Source organism: Biomphalaria glabrata, chromosome 4 (genome assembly GCF_947242115.1).
Source record: "Biomphalaria glabrata chromosome 4, xgBioGlab47.1, whole genome shotgun sequence".
In the NCBI taxonomy this organism is placed as follows: Eukaryota; Metazoa; Mollusca; class Gastropoda; family Planorbidae; genus Biomphalaria; species Biomphalaria glabrata.
In genome coordinates, this window is record NC_074714.1 from 24,957,160 (window position 1) to 24,971,447 (window position 14,288).

The window sequence follows — 14,288 nt, forward strand, 5'->3', positions numbered from 1 at the left end:
TTTGTAGAAGACACGACCAGGGCTATCTTTAAATGGAGAGCTAAACACCCCTTACTCTTTATTTTATTTATTTTGGTCCTTGACACCCAATTTATTGATAGACATTGACCATTTTTAAGCCAGAATGAAAAAACACAACGTGCTAACAAAGGATATTACACTGTCAATAAATATTACGGTTAAATAATTTTTCTAACGTATTAACTTTTTATTATTATTAATATAATTATTAATATTATTCCTGCAAAAATGTGTCTTGATTTGATAATAATATTCGTAATAATTTGTGACAGTCAATTAACTCCTTGTTATTACTAATTTTTTTTTACTTAAGATGCGTACTTAGCCACTGTGTAATAGGCAAGGACGACTTTTACACACCTGACATCCATAGGCTTACTATCGTAACAGTTACTGAAACCACGAATAAAATAATTTAATAAGTAATAATTAAGGAAGATGTTTCTAACATACGTTCTTTGCATTTAATGTTTCTTACGTATGTTCTTTGCACAATAAAATAAAACAAAGATGTGCATGTTTGCGTGTGTGTGTATATTTTTGCCTTGTATTGAAACCTTTAGAAAGAAAGCTAATGTCATTGTTTAATTCTTTTGACTTAATAAATAATGGAAAGCCTTACAGTAAATTTTAAAATCGCATAAAATAAATTGAATAATAGTACCGCAGTTAGATCTAGCAAACAAAGAAACAATATGCTGGAGTGTTAAAAAAAAAAAAAAAAAACCTTGACCTCTAACTAGTGGACGGGTATAATTTATCTACATGCCAATATCTTTTTTGACTATTGACTCTATTGCGTGCGTATGCTTAAGGAAAAAACAATGCTTGGTGGTTAACACAAACAACTATACACACTACACTAGGACTACTGGTGTAGGCTCACTAGGTATATCTGACCAGGTTGTTGGTCTGAAATTCATGAACACATACATCCGACCACTATACAAGGCAGATTGCACTTTACTTATGAGATTTACATTAGTAACTAGTTAAATATATACTAACATTATTTACATTGACCTTCCTACACACATCCTTTACAGTTGGTGGCATCGTACATACACACAGACACACTCATGCTAAAAAGATTTTTAGAAATACTGTTAAGCTTGAATAAATCAATCAGTAACAAAGTTTAAAACAATAACGTATATAAAAGGAAAAAAACAACAACCAATATAGGTATGTTATTTAACAGTTTCGTAAAATGTTCTGCAACACAAGCTATTAACAAGACACTTAGGTATCCGGCCCCGGCCGAATATCAAATTTTGCTATCCGGTCATATCCGGCCCAGGCCGGATATCAAAAAGTACTATCCGGTGCACCCCTAATAGATATATATATATACAGTGCTTTTTTTTTGTGAAATGTGAACGTACGTGTACCGGCACCTTTTTCAGTGTGGGGAAAAAAATTATTACTTTTCTTGTATTTTAACGTTTATTATTAATTTATCAGTGGTTAATAGTTAGGCAATCCATTGCTGAGTACCGGCACCAATTTTTTTAATAGAAAAAAGCACTGTATTTCTATTTCTGTATATATATATATATATATAATACATATTTAGGGCCCATTCTAAAACCAAAGTCTTACTAGGTATGCGAACAAGTTTGACAAAAACATATATATATATATATATAAAATATTTGTAAACTAGGACTGTCATAGTCAGATGGCCTCACCATATTTTAATCCATTTGTCAATTACTTCTATATTTTGATGGCTAAAACAGAAATATTATATTGAGGAGAACATGCTCGATTTTTCTATATTTCTGATATACTTCTACGTTCATTGTACTCTATACTGTACAAATTTGGAACTTTCATAAACTATGTTATTTTTTTAACTAATGTCATGCCTACCACGATTCCATGGCTCGTCTGTTTATAGGACGACGGGGGATGGGAGCGGGCAGGGTTTGAACCGTTGATAAATCCGAACGACAGTCCAGCGCGCAAACCGCACGACCATGCAGCCATACAATGTCTACTAATAGCTTGAAACTGTACAGTAGCCTGGGGGAGTAAGTAAGGAAAAGTCAAAGAAGCAAATGTTAAAATAAATTGTACATTTGATAATGGATATTAATAAGGATTTAAATTCTAATTCCATTTATATGTTACCACAAAGTGTGAAATCCTGCATTCCATGGAATGCCTGAAGATTCCAGGCATAGTAAGACAATGACAATGTGATAACTGGATAATGGCTTATTGTAGTTTGTTTTGCAGAGCAACTTCGTTTGCTTGAAGTCTGTTCCATCACTGTCAGAGCTCTGCTTTCAGTTGTTCATGAAAATTTTAAATGGTTTATAAAAGTAATAGAGAAAAAATTCAAACGAAAATAACTAAATGATAGCTACAAGAAATAGTTTATTATGGCTAAATTTCAACATTAAATGTGTTGTTGTTGGACAAGCATTACAAATCTTAATTTATTTCAGTCCTTTTTTGTTTTTAAACCTTTTAACACTTATTTACTTTTCAGGCAATAGACAAAATAGCAGAAAGCCAGGAGTATGACAATGTGATAACTGGATTATGGCTGATTGTAGCACATTTTGCTGAACAACTTCGTTACTTGAAGCCTGTTCCAGCACTGTCAGAGCTGTGCTTTAAGCTGTTCAGGTAGTCATTTGTTAGTAGATCTTTTAAAATACTGTTTTAAACTCTGAAATTCAAACCATTATTCAGTGGATTTTTTAATTGTATTTGGTCTTATAAAGAAGAATATATGGAATTGAGCAAGTAAGAAAAAAAAACAGGATTTTATTTTCATTTCAAGTGGGTTTTTATGAGCACAAGAAGATAAACCCAGACATTGTTCAAACCTATGTATTAAATTAAAAATGTCAAAGGGTGTAAGAATTAGACATTTGTAAACTTTGAGAATGATAGAATATATCAATGCATATTTTATTTGTTTAATATTGTAATAACTTATGCTGTGAACATAATACCCTTAAAAAAATATTTTTTTTTTAAATTCAAATTTTATGTTAATAATATACTACTAATATTTAAGATAATAAAATACCTGTTATTTTATTATGTTATCTCTCACTATTTTTATACTAGGAAAACCATGTGATTTGAATCATCTTTTTCTTGGCTTAGAGCATGGGTTGATCATTATAAATAAATTGATTCCGTACATAGTTCTATCCTAAAGATAATGTTATTGTTTTTTTTTATGTTAAGAAGTAAGTACACTCCTTTTCCACAGACAATGTTCTAAATCAGTTTTGAACATACAGTGGCAAAATTTGGAAGAAGACAGCTCTGTGAGACAGAACTTCTTGGTCTCTTTAGCCAATCTTCATGCCAAATTGATCCCTTTTGACTTTCCAAGATTTAGGCTGCTGGAAGCCTTAACTGAAAGTCCTTGGACTAATCCTACCTTGGCAAAAGTTATGGGAGGTGAAATTGAAGACGCTGATAAAGAAGAAGGTTAGACATTTTCTTTACTGGGTTAAAAATGTGGTTTGATCATCTGCAGCCTTAGTATTAGACCACTAGATTTTGTTGGGTAGAGATTATGTTTTAATGTCCTTAGTGCAATAACTAGTAGCAATAATACAAAGATGTCTTGAATAATTGAAAGTATATACAATAAGACTACAAACATTTAAATAAGCAGAACAGTGGTATGCCTAGTGTATTTGGTACCTAGAGGTGCAGTTCATTTTGATTCCTCTCATCTAAACTCATTTGTTCCATTTTCCTTCCTTCCTAAATGTTTCTAATTGTTTAAAGACCGAACATTTGGTCTTCATAACAAAAACGTTTATGAAGCTTAAGTTATTCAATGAACACATTGTTTATTGGACTAACTTGTAGAGTTTAGTTGTAGAGTGCACACGCTTAATATTAATTTAAAATTACAACTTGTGTATATTTTTTATTTGTTCTAGTGCGCTCTTATATTGAGCAAGAAGATCCTATCATATTACAACTAAGGGTTGATATGATGTTGAAAGAGAATTGTGAAGAGTATGCCCTTAATTTGTGCAATAGTTGCCTGACTCATCCTGAACTACAGACAGATTTTAGCATTCGTAAGATACAACTCTCTTTGTTGTACAAGTTGGGGCATGAAGATAAACTTCAAGAAGAGGTACATTAGCATGATACATTGAACTCGTTCTCTCCTAATTGTTGGTTTAAACACATTCTTTCAGCCTAATCAACAATATTATTGCTGATGTTTAAAAAGTCAGTTGTTTTGTTTTCTTTCCTCTCAAACTGTTTTTAATTTCTTCTCATTTAATCTTGAAAAGTTTCCCATTGGAAAACATACACATTTTTTTCATTGTGTTTTTACCCAAAGTAGAAAAAAAGATGTTTTTAAAGAGCGGGGGGTAAAAAAAAAAGTCTCTTTTTCCACACAGGGGCAAAGTTAATCTGAATGTTATTTCTGTATTAAATATCTGTATTAAATTTTGTGAAAATATGACTATTATAAAAAAAAATACATTTAGTACAATTTGGATCATACAATATTGCTTAGATCTAGTTCTTAAGAGATTTGTCCAGTCTGTAAGTTTTTATTTTTAAAAATCCATTATTCTAAATAAAATTTTATTATGGTTTTATTAACGGCCCCTGAAAGGGGAAAAGATTCTATTAGTTTTGTGTGGCCTGTCTGTTAGTCTGTTCGTCCCATTTAGATCTTGTAAACTAGAAAAGATAGTGAAAATACAACATCAAAATATTTTAGACCATTCAAAGTTCTGATGCAACAGCTACTTTTTCCTTTCTGAAAGCGAAAAATCTAATTTTTTAAGTCACTTATGCAAGCAGTTTTTTCATAAAAATACACCACTTAAGTTATGTATGTTCTGTTATACTAAGTACTATATTTGCACACAAAAAAATGTTTATTATTTTTTTAAAGAGAAAAAATCTATTTAGTTTGCATATAAGTCAGACATAATTTAAAACAAAAATTAATAAGTAGTTTTTCATATTATCTCTTGAACTGCAGTGCTGCTTTTATTTTTAAAACACCTAACCGAAAAATTAAAAAAAAATATTTTTTTAAATTTTTTTACGGTAATGTTTTATTCTTGAGGAATAAGAGATTGGCCCTTTACAAAACAATTAGATCAATTAGATATTCATTGTAAGACATCAGTTAGGCCAGGTTCACATCTAACTTCACATTCACTTTCACCTATCCTTTGGTCTGCTGGACCGCTGGGGCACCACATGAGATCTGTTAACCTTTTTTTCTCCATTATTTTCTGTCATTTGTCTTTGATAGAATTTCATTCTGATAATATTGTGTAATAAGAAATAAAGGAACACTGAAGAGTAACCTAAAACAAGGCTTTATTAAACTAGAACGACACATGAACTGTCCAAGAGACTTGGACAGTAGCACACTAGATCAATGTTGTGAACACATTCTCACGACGTTACACAAACATAAACAAATAGTAACTATTTCACCACATTCACCCCGCCTAGAATTAAAATAGCAAGTATAGTAATATAGTAGGCCAATAGCATAAATGAAGAGAGAATGCCAGTGCCTGTAATACAATAGATTATCAATAGATCAATAAATAGTGTCGAAATATTAATTTCTCTAGTAAACAATAGTGAATGGTGATACAAAGAAACCTAAAAACCAGTATCTGTTGTATGACTTATAAACAATTAATAGTTTCTGTTTTAAGTATTAACAAATAGTGTAGTAAGTAAACATGTACGTAAGTGAAAAGTAAACTCTAGTATCAGTAGCAAGAGATAAACAATGCCAGTTTATGTAGAACATAAGTAGTGCAATAGAGGAACAACTCTAGACTCTATAGTTCGGTCTGGTTCTTCTCTCTCTTAAGTTGTAACGGGGTTGACTATCCTGTTCTACAGTTTGGGAGTCACTAGCGAGTTCCTGAGCGTCAATTGGGGTATTTTCAAGAGGAAGCGCTCGGAGGTCCTCAGAACCTACCAGGGGTTCTTTCCTTTCTTGTATCACCGTAGGGGTGTTTACTGGTACTTCCGTGTTTTGAGTTTCTGGAGGATATTCATTATCCTCACCCTGAGGGAAGAACGAAGGTTCACTTGTTGTTGTGGATGGGGAGGGGGTGGGAGCCAAGCGTCTTAGAGAGACCGTCTCCTCTTTACCGCTGGGCAACCGTACGACGGCATATTGGGGGTTACACATCAGCAGGTCGACTTCCTCCGTGAGAGGATCATACTTTGAAGATCGGTTCTCTCTTCTCAGCAACACTCGACCTGGGCTAGATAGCCAAGTGGGGATAGATATCCCGAAGGAGGATTTCCGGTTGAACCGGAAAACTCTCTCGTGTGGAGTTTTGTTTGTTGCCGTAGATAGTAATGATCTAATCGAGTATAGGGCCTGGTTCAAGACAAGCTCCCATCTCGAGTTCGGGAGATCGAGGTCTTTCAGTGCTAAAGTAACAGCGTTCCATAGAGTTTTGTTTAGTCGTTCAATTTGTCCGTTGCATGAAGGATTAAAAGCGGTTGTTCTACTTGTAGCTATTCCCCTCTCGTGCAGAAAGGATTGCACCTCCCTCGACATAAAGGCTGTACCTCTGTCAGAATGGACGTACTCTGGCATCCCAACTAAGGAAAACAGCTGATTTAAACACTTTATGACAGTAGATGAGGACATATCGGGACATGGGTAGGCAAATGGGAAGCGTGAGTACTCATCCACCATTGTTAATAAGTATTTGTTGTGAGTAGCAGATGGGAGTGGCCCCTTAAAATCGATGCTTACTCTCTGAAATGGTTGGGTAGCCTTGATGAGGGTGCCTGAAAACTGTTTGAAGAATCTAGGCTTCAGTTCAGCGCAAGTTTTACATTGGTTTACCACTTTGCGGACGTCCTCGCAGGAAAAAGGTAAGTTCTTAGTCCGAACGAAATGGAGGAGTCTCGTGACCCCTGGGTGACAGAGGTTGTTGTGTAACAGTTTGAGGTCTTCTCCAGTCATTGCTGACGCAAAGTGGTTTCTTGAAAAGGTATCCGCCGCAGCGTTTTGTTTCCCGGGTCGATATACGACGTCATATTGGAAACAACTAAGCTCCAGTCGCCATCTTTGTATCTTTTCGTTTTTGATCTTGCCCTTGTTCTGCTGGTCAAACATAAAAGACACTGAGCGTTGATCTGTAACCAATGTGAAGGGTCTACTGATAAGGTAATGTTGCCATTTTCTCAGGGCTTCTACGATAGCGTATGCTTCCTTTTCTACTGCTGAGTGTCTGCGTTCACTATTCGTGAGTGTTCTTGAAAAGAAGGCGACAGGACGGCCTTCTTGATTAAGAGTGGCGGCAATCGCGATGTCAGAGGCATCTGTTTCGACTGTTAGAGGTCGATTGTAATCTATCGTCGACACAGCAGCGTTTTCAAGTTCGTGTTTTAGCTGTTTAAAAGCTTCTTGAACTTGTTCAGGGGGAGGAAAGGCTTTGTTGTTTACCAATAAATGGATCTTGTTGGAGAAATTTGGGATCCATTGAGAATAATAGGACAGTAGTCCAATCACCCGCTTTTGTGATTTCATGTCTTGTGGTGGAGGTAGGTTTCTCAATGCTTGAAATCTTTCGGGGTCTGGTCTTAATTGCCCTTGTGAGATTTCGTAGCCTAGGAGGCATACTTTATTAGTCGCAATAGCACTTTTATCATTGTTGAAGGTGATACCGTACTTTTTAGCGGCATTGAGAAATCTTTGTAGATTCTGGTCGTGGCTACTGGGGTCAAGTCCGCAGATGGTAACGTTATCCACGTAAGCGAACGTGTCCTGTAGCCCTGCCTCCTCAATTATTGTGTTGATCGTCCTTTGAAATGCAGCGACTCCGTTTGTCACTCCAAAAGGAATGCGGCAAAACTGATAAAGCTTTCCGCCAGCCTCGAACGCCGTGTACTGCTTTTCATCATCCCTGATAGGTATCTGGTGGTAAGCGCTTTTGAGGTCAAATGTACTGTACATTGAGTATTTAGATATTTCCTGCACCAGTTCATCAACTTTTGGCACGGGGTACGCGTCGAGGTAAGTGAATCGATTGATGGTTTGGCTATAGTCGATAACCATTCTCTTTTTGTGCCTTTCATTAGTTGTTACAATTATCTGGGCTCGCCACGGGGACGTGGAAGGCTCAATAATTTTGTCAGATAGGAGTCTCTTGATTTCATTTTGAATGAATTTGGAGTCAGGCATAGAATATTTTCTAGATTTAGTGGCTATGGGGTGGCAGTTAGGAGCAAGATTAGCGAAGAGGCGAGGGGCTTCAACTCGTGCAGCTTTCAGCGTACAGACCTGGAGAGTGCTCCGTTTTCCCTCAAATGGGATCATCAGTTTTTCATGCTGGCTGATGAAATCTAGCCCTAAGATTACATCAGATACTAGTCCATCTAGTAGTGAGAGCTTAACACTTTCGTATTGTTCATCTTTGTACTTTATTTTTGCGAAAATATGGCCGTGAGTAGTGAGAGAAAGATGTGTAGAGGCCATGTAGATTCTGTTTCTGGACGTTTCTAATTTCCATCTGTACCTTTTAGCAATTGAAGAAGATATATAGCTTTCACTGCTCCCCGTATCTACGAGAGCCTTCAATGGTACTCCATTGACGAGTATTGAAATAGTAGATTTAGTAAGACCGGACGCTGGTGTCGATGCCCAGGAGGATCCAACGGTTGTAGTCCGAGACGTCTCATCATCTGCTTTCACTATGGCTGAGGTTATAGATTTGAGTGTCTGTCTGGTCGATCTACAGACTTTCTGGAAATGGCCTCTCTTACCGCACAAGTTGCATGTAGCGTCGCGGGCCGGACATCTAAAGCGTTGATGTGGGCTGTTTCCACAAAAGAAACATCTTTTACTATTCGCTGCACTCACCTCGTGTTCTACTTTTGTCGTTGGAGAAAGGCTCTCCTCGTCGGCGCTAGCTCCACAGGGAGTTTCAGAGCAGATGTTATACGCCATGGCATGGTTATGGGCATATTCAAGTTGTCTTGCCTCTTCATAGGCGCACTGTAGAGTTAAAGTAGATTTCTCTAAGAGTCGCAGCCTTATGCTGTTTGAAGCCAGTCCAGTAATGAAGGCGTCTCTTACGAAGATATCTCTGTGTTCTTCAGCGGTGACAGCTTTGAAGTCACAGTCTTTGGCCATACTTTTAAGCTTAAGTAGGAAGGAGTCAACGGTTTGTCCGTTCTCTTGTCGACAAAGAGTTATCATGTGCCGTGCAAAAATTTCGCTTTTAGGCTTCACGTAGACATTTTGTAGAACTTTGATTGATTCTTCGAACGTGGTACACTCACTTATGTACTGAAATACGCTCGAAGAAACGTAGTTTTCCAGTAATTTCTTTTTGTCAATCTCACAGTGAGAGACTGAGGAGATGAAATTCTCAAATGTTCTGAGCCAGTGCAGCCACTTCTCGGCAGCTGATGGCGAGCTAGGCTCTATGTCTAGCTCTTTTGGCCTAAATAGCCGTTCCATTTGTATAATTACTTTTACTTACAGACTGAGAATAGTGTTGAACGAAAATCCAAAAAAGATACGTGAGGCACATAGATCCATAGAATTGAAAATTTCTAGTTTAATAAATTGTAATAAGAAATAAAGGAACACTGAAGAGTAACCTAAAACAAGGCTTTATTAAACTAGAACGACACATGAACTGTCCAAGAGACTTGGACAGTAGCACACTAGATCAATGTTGTGAACACATTCTCACGACGTTACACAAACATAAACAAATAGTAACTATTTCACCACATATTGAAACCTGCCTGGGTGTACCACTTCGGGTGTTGATTTTCAGTTTGTGTTTCCACACAAAGTGTCTTTGTAACCTTGTTAAACATCAGTTTGTTTTATCTATAAAGGTTGTAGCTTCTCCTTTAATTCTATACCAAATATAACATTTTCTTATAACAAACAAAAAAGTTATTGAAGTTTAATCATAACAGGGTAGTGAAATACATTTGAGCAAAATGAATGTGGACAATAATTATGGAGAGAAAGAGTTACTAGTGTCTTTACATTGAAGATACACTGTTATTTATATAGTTTATTAATGTTTATTCAAATATTTTTGTTAGTTCATTTACTTTAATTTTATTATTGTTCCTAAAATGATGATATAAAACAAATGACAACAGTAGTACATTAATGTTACATAATAGAAGGAACAGTTTCGCAGTTAATAAGAAATGAAATATGCTTTTTGTTCCCCCCATCATACCTACCTGAGACCTATTGAATCTACAACTCATTGAAATATGTATTATTAAATGTTTGATTTTTTTCAATTGGGCTATGTTGCAGACATTTTAATGATTATTTCATAAATTTTAATGGAAAACACCTATGTGATTTGATTCTTACATTTATTTTCATTTAGTGTCAGAAACTCAATATTAATGATGCACTACGCATTATTAAGCAGTTGCAGACATCAGAACCGCATCGGCAACTATGTACTGTTCTGGCTCAAACTTTCATGGTGCAAAATTGGATACGGCCAACAGATATGGAAGCTAATAAAGTTAGTACTTTCTTTGTTTCATTCATTGTAACTTTTGTCAATTTTTTAATAATAAAAAATAAATGAACAAAATTTTTACAAATTATAATTAAAAACCAATTGTAGAATCTTTCCAAAATTCATCCTTGAACATTGTGATGTGTCATGTATTTGGGTAGTTAACATCTACACTTTCAGTGGAAATATTAATGTTCATCTAATCATAAACTGATTTTTTTTTAAAAGTCCATAAATGTAACCTCAAGACACCATCTTAAGATTTTATTCTTCTTTTCCCTAGTCAAATTGCCAAAACTACGAAACTGATTGGTTCAAAAAGTCATTATGTATAACATTGTGTATTTATTGCAGTACTGGTTTGAGTCACTCATCACTAAAGGTGGCAGTTCCAATTCATTTTTTGGTTTATAAATCAAATCAAATAAAAAAAATATCAAAATGTAATAAACCTGCCAAGAGATGTTTTTATGAGAGGGTGGTGGCATTTTCTGCCCAAGTGATAGAAGAGAATAACAGATTCTTCTGAATTGGGAAAAGGAGAAAACTGCTTCTGTTACAACATTCTAGAAGTTGATGATTGGTGTAGTGTAGAGCGCTGAGGAATTGAGTGTCATGATTTTAATGAAGTCATTCCAAGGCAGAGGAAGTCTTGCTTGTGGAAATGCAGTGTAGCAATTAATTAATGTGGTAATCGTTCTTTAAGATAGTAATGAATGTTGTTAACTAAAGAGGTATCTGGAGTCCAAGACTAGTAAGAACTACTGGACTGTAACAGCAAAGTTGATCCCACATCTTTAAGATTCTCTCTGTGTGTCTTGTTTCATCATCCCATATTCATCTTGTCTAACTCCCTTGTCTGAGCTGCCTCAATTTTTTAAAATCACAGGTTATGTTAATATTATTTTTTGACTCTGATGATATTTTGGTAGTGACACATTTAGTTAAAATCCTCTTTTTCCCCTCTTACTATTTCAAGCTACATTAGAGCAGAAAGTTTTCATCCTGATCTATGCTGCCTGTAGGAGTAGTTTATCTTTTAAAATGAATATTTTCTTGATTATTTATAGGAACTCTTGCGTCTTTGGATTCGGCAACAGCTGCTGGTTGATAGAGAGCAGGATCAGTTTAAAGAAAGTGTCTGGGCAATGGCTAAACTTTCACAGTCTACAGAACAGATAGTTATTTTCATAGATGTACTCAGAGAGGAGGTTAGTTTTCACTTTTAGGAAGGCGATTTATCTTTAGATGTGTTATATAATTTGACATTTTTTAAATTTTAATATTATTGTAATCATTTTGATTATTAGAGCTGTAACCAGTCGTAATGGGGCTAGTGTTTTTGTGCTGTCTTTTCTTGCACCTTTAAATCTCTTCACTAATGCATTTAAACAATCCTTCCCTCCCAGCATGGTGCTTACAAAATGTTACCAATACATTTGTTATGAGGAATACTGATTATGAGTTACAATTAGGGGTGCACCGGATAGTACTTTTTGATATCCGGCCGGAGCCGGATATGACCGGATAGTAAAATTTGATATTCGGCCGGGGCCGGAGCCGAATACCTAAGTGTCTTGTAAATAGCTTGTATTGCTGAGCATTTTACGAAACTGTTAAATAACATACCTATATTTGTTGGTATGGTTTTTTTTCATTGTATATACCATATTGTTTTAAACTCTGTTACTGATTGATTTATTCAAGCTTAACAGTATTTATAAACAAAAATTAATCTGTGTAGCATGTACGAGGCCACCAACCATAAAGGCTGTGTGTTGGAGGGTCAATGTAAAATATGTGAGTATATATTTAACTAGTTACTAATGTAAATCTCTCATCTGGCTTGTATGGTGGTTGGATGTATGTGTTCAAGAATTTCTGACCAACAACTGGTCATCAGACTTGTAATTTTAAGTCCAAAGACTGCTTCTGGTTCTGGCTTCAAGGGCTTAATACTGATAGCTGTTAGTTAATAGTTGGAATCTGAAGCGTAGTAGGTCTTATATTTATTAATCCATTTGCGGCAAACGATATTTTATTAACAGCAGGAACATCTATTATAGGCTACCTACTCATAGCCCAGACCTGCCTACCGTTACGCAAAATGCGTATTCGTTACGCAAAATCTCCCAAAAATGACAGTCAGTACGCAAATACGCATTTAACCCGTCGCGTTACGCATTTCGTATCCTTTTTTTCCCCCTTTCTTGACTAGCTTACGAGCGGTCACGGAGGTCACGCTAAGCCGTCCTGTTGGGCTGGAGGGGGGGGGGGGTAACAGAAAAGGTGGGGGAACACATTGTGTCCAGATCTATACGTTGATTGGTTCTTAATAGCAATTAGATATAGTCTAGAAATGAAGAACGCAAGAGTGAGGGAGTGGTGGGTTGGTACCAGGTTGGTACCGTCAGTTAGCTGATACAAACGGTGACCAACGTGACTTTTTTTTTTTTTTTGTAAGTTCATTAGTAGAAATTAATTATGTTGAATCCCTGATTCCCATATTCATTTGTATAGAAAAAAATATCGAAGTGCTATCGATTCAAAACACATTGAGTGACATTGTAGATATCAAGTCTAGATCTAGATCTGGATTCTAGATCTAGAATCTAGATAACTTGTTATACAGGAATAGATCCACGGCATCGGTAACACTTGAGCCCAGATCTAGAGTAGATTAGTAGATTATATTCATTATAAATTATATAGACATAGATCCAGATCTAGTCTAGATATCATCTCTATTGTATTGTCGTATTGATCTAGATTTAGATTGTAGATCTAATCATGACATCGAGATCTAATATTATATATATATATATTATATATATATATTATATATATATATTATATGACAAAATAGTGGATCGCGTAAGTGTTACGCATTCTGGTGCCAAAATACGCATTTTGACCATCAGCGTTACGCATTTGGACTTTTTTTGGTAGGCAGGTCTGATAGCCTGAGCCTTAAATGTTGCGAAGCATAGATTTAATTGTAGTCTGTAGGCCTATTATTGGTATCTATGTTTATATCTACTGTTATATAGATCTAAGAAAATCAGGAAAATCAACTATAGAAGAAAAAAAAACTCATTCACACCCTCCGTACCAAAAAAATCCATAAATAGACTCTGTGTTCGACTGATAGTAACAATCTGGTCAGATAGACTTAGTGAGCCTACACATGTAGTCCTAATTGTAGTGTATATAGATGATGGTGTTGACCATCACGCATTTTTGTTCTTGGGCATACACAATAGTGTTTAGTGTGCTGGCGAAAAAAGATAACACATTGGCATGGTCAGTCAAGCATATAGATAAATTATATATGTACCTTAGTTACAGAGGTCAAATGTTTCTTAATATTCCAGCATATTTTTTTCTTTGTTTGCTAGATGTAATTGTGGTGCTTTAGATCAATTTCTTTTCTGCGATGTTAAACTTTACTGTAAGGTTTTCCCTTATATATTAAGTCAATAGAATTAAACAATGAAATTAGCTTTCTTTGTAAAGGTTTTAATACAAGGGGAAAAAATACACACACGCACACATACACATATTTGTTTTATTTTATTGTGCAACGAACGTGTATTCAGCGTCCTAAATGACATTTCTCTCCAAGTAAACAAACTTAGTCTTATCATCTAGTCACCTCTAGACAGTGTTAATATTTCTCAACAATCTGCGCTAATTCATTCTGGCTTAAGAATGGTCAATGTCTATCAATACATTGTCATG

The 14,288-nt window shown here is 35.5% G+C and overlaps 1 protein-coding gene across 1 annotated transcript in view; it reads left to right on the forward strand.

The window, feature by feature from the left end:
* The window catches only part of LOC106054163 (uncharacterized), a 42,892-nt gene that overhangs the window by 12,441 nt on the left and 16,163 nt on the right, over window positions 1-14,288 (forward strand). The window contains exons 2-6 of the mRNA XM_056027614.1: window positions 2,522-2,661; window positions 3,260-3,483; window positions 3,948-4,150; window positions 10,407-10,550; window positions 11,618-11,758. Of these exons, the coding sequence (XP_055883589.1) occupies window positions 2,522-2,661; window positions 3,260-3,483; window positions 3,948-4,150; window positions 10,407-10,550; window positions 11,618-11,758 (852 nt within the window). The remainder of the gene's footprint in view (window positions 1-2,521; window positions 2,662-3,259; window positions 3,484-3,947; window positions 4,151-10,406; window positions 10,551-11,617; window positions 11,759-14,288) is intronic.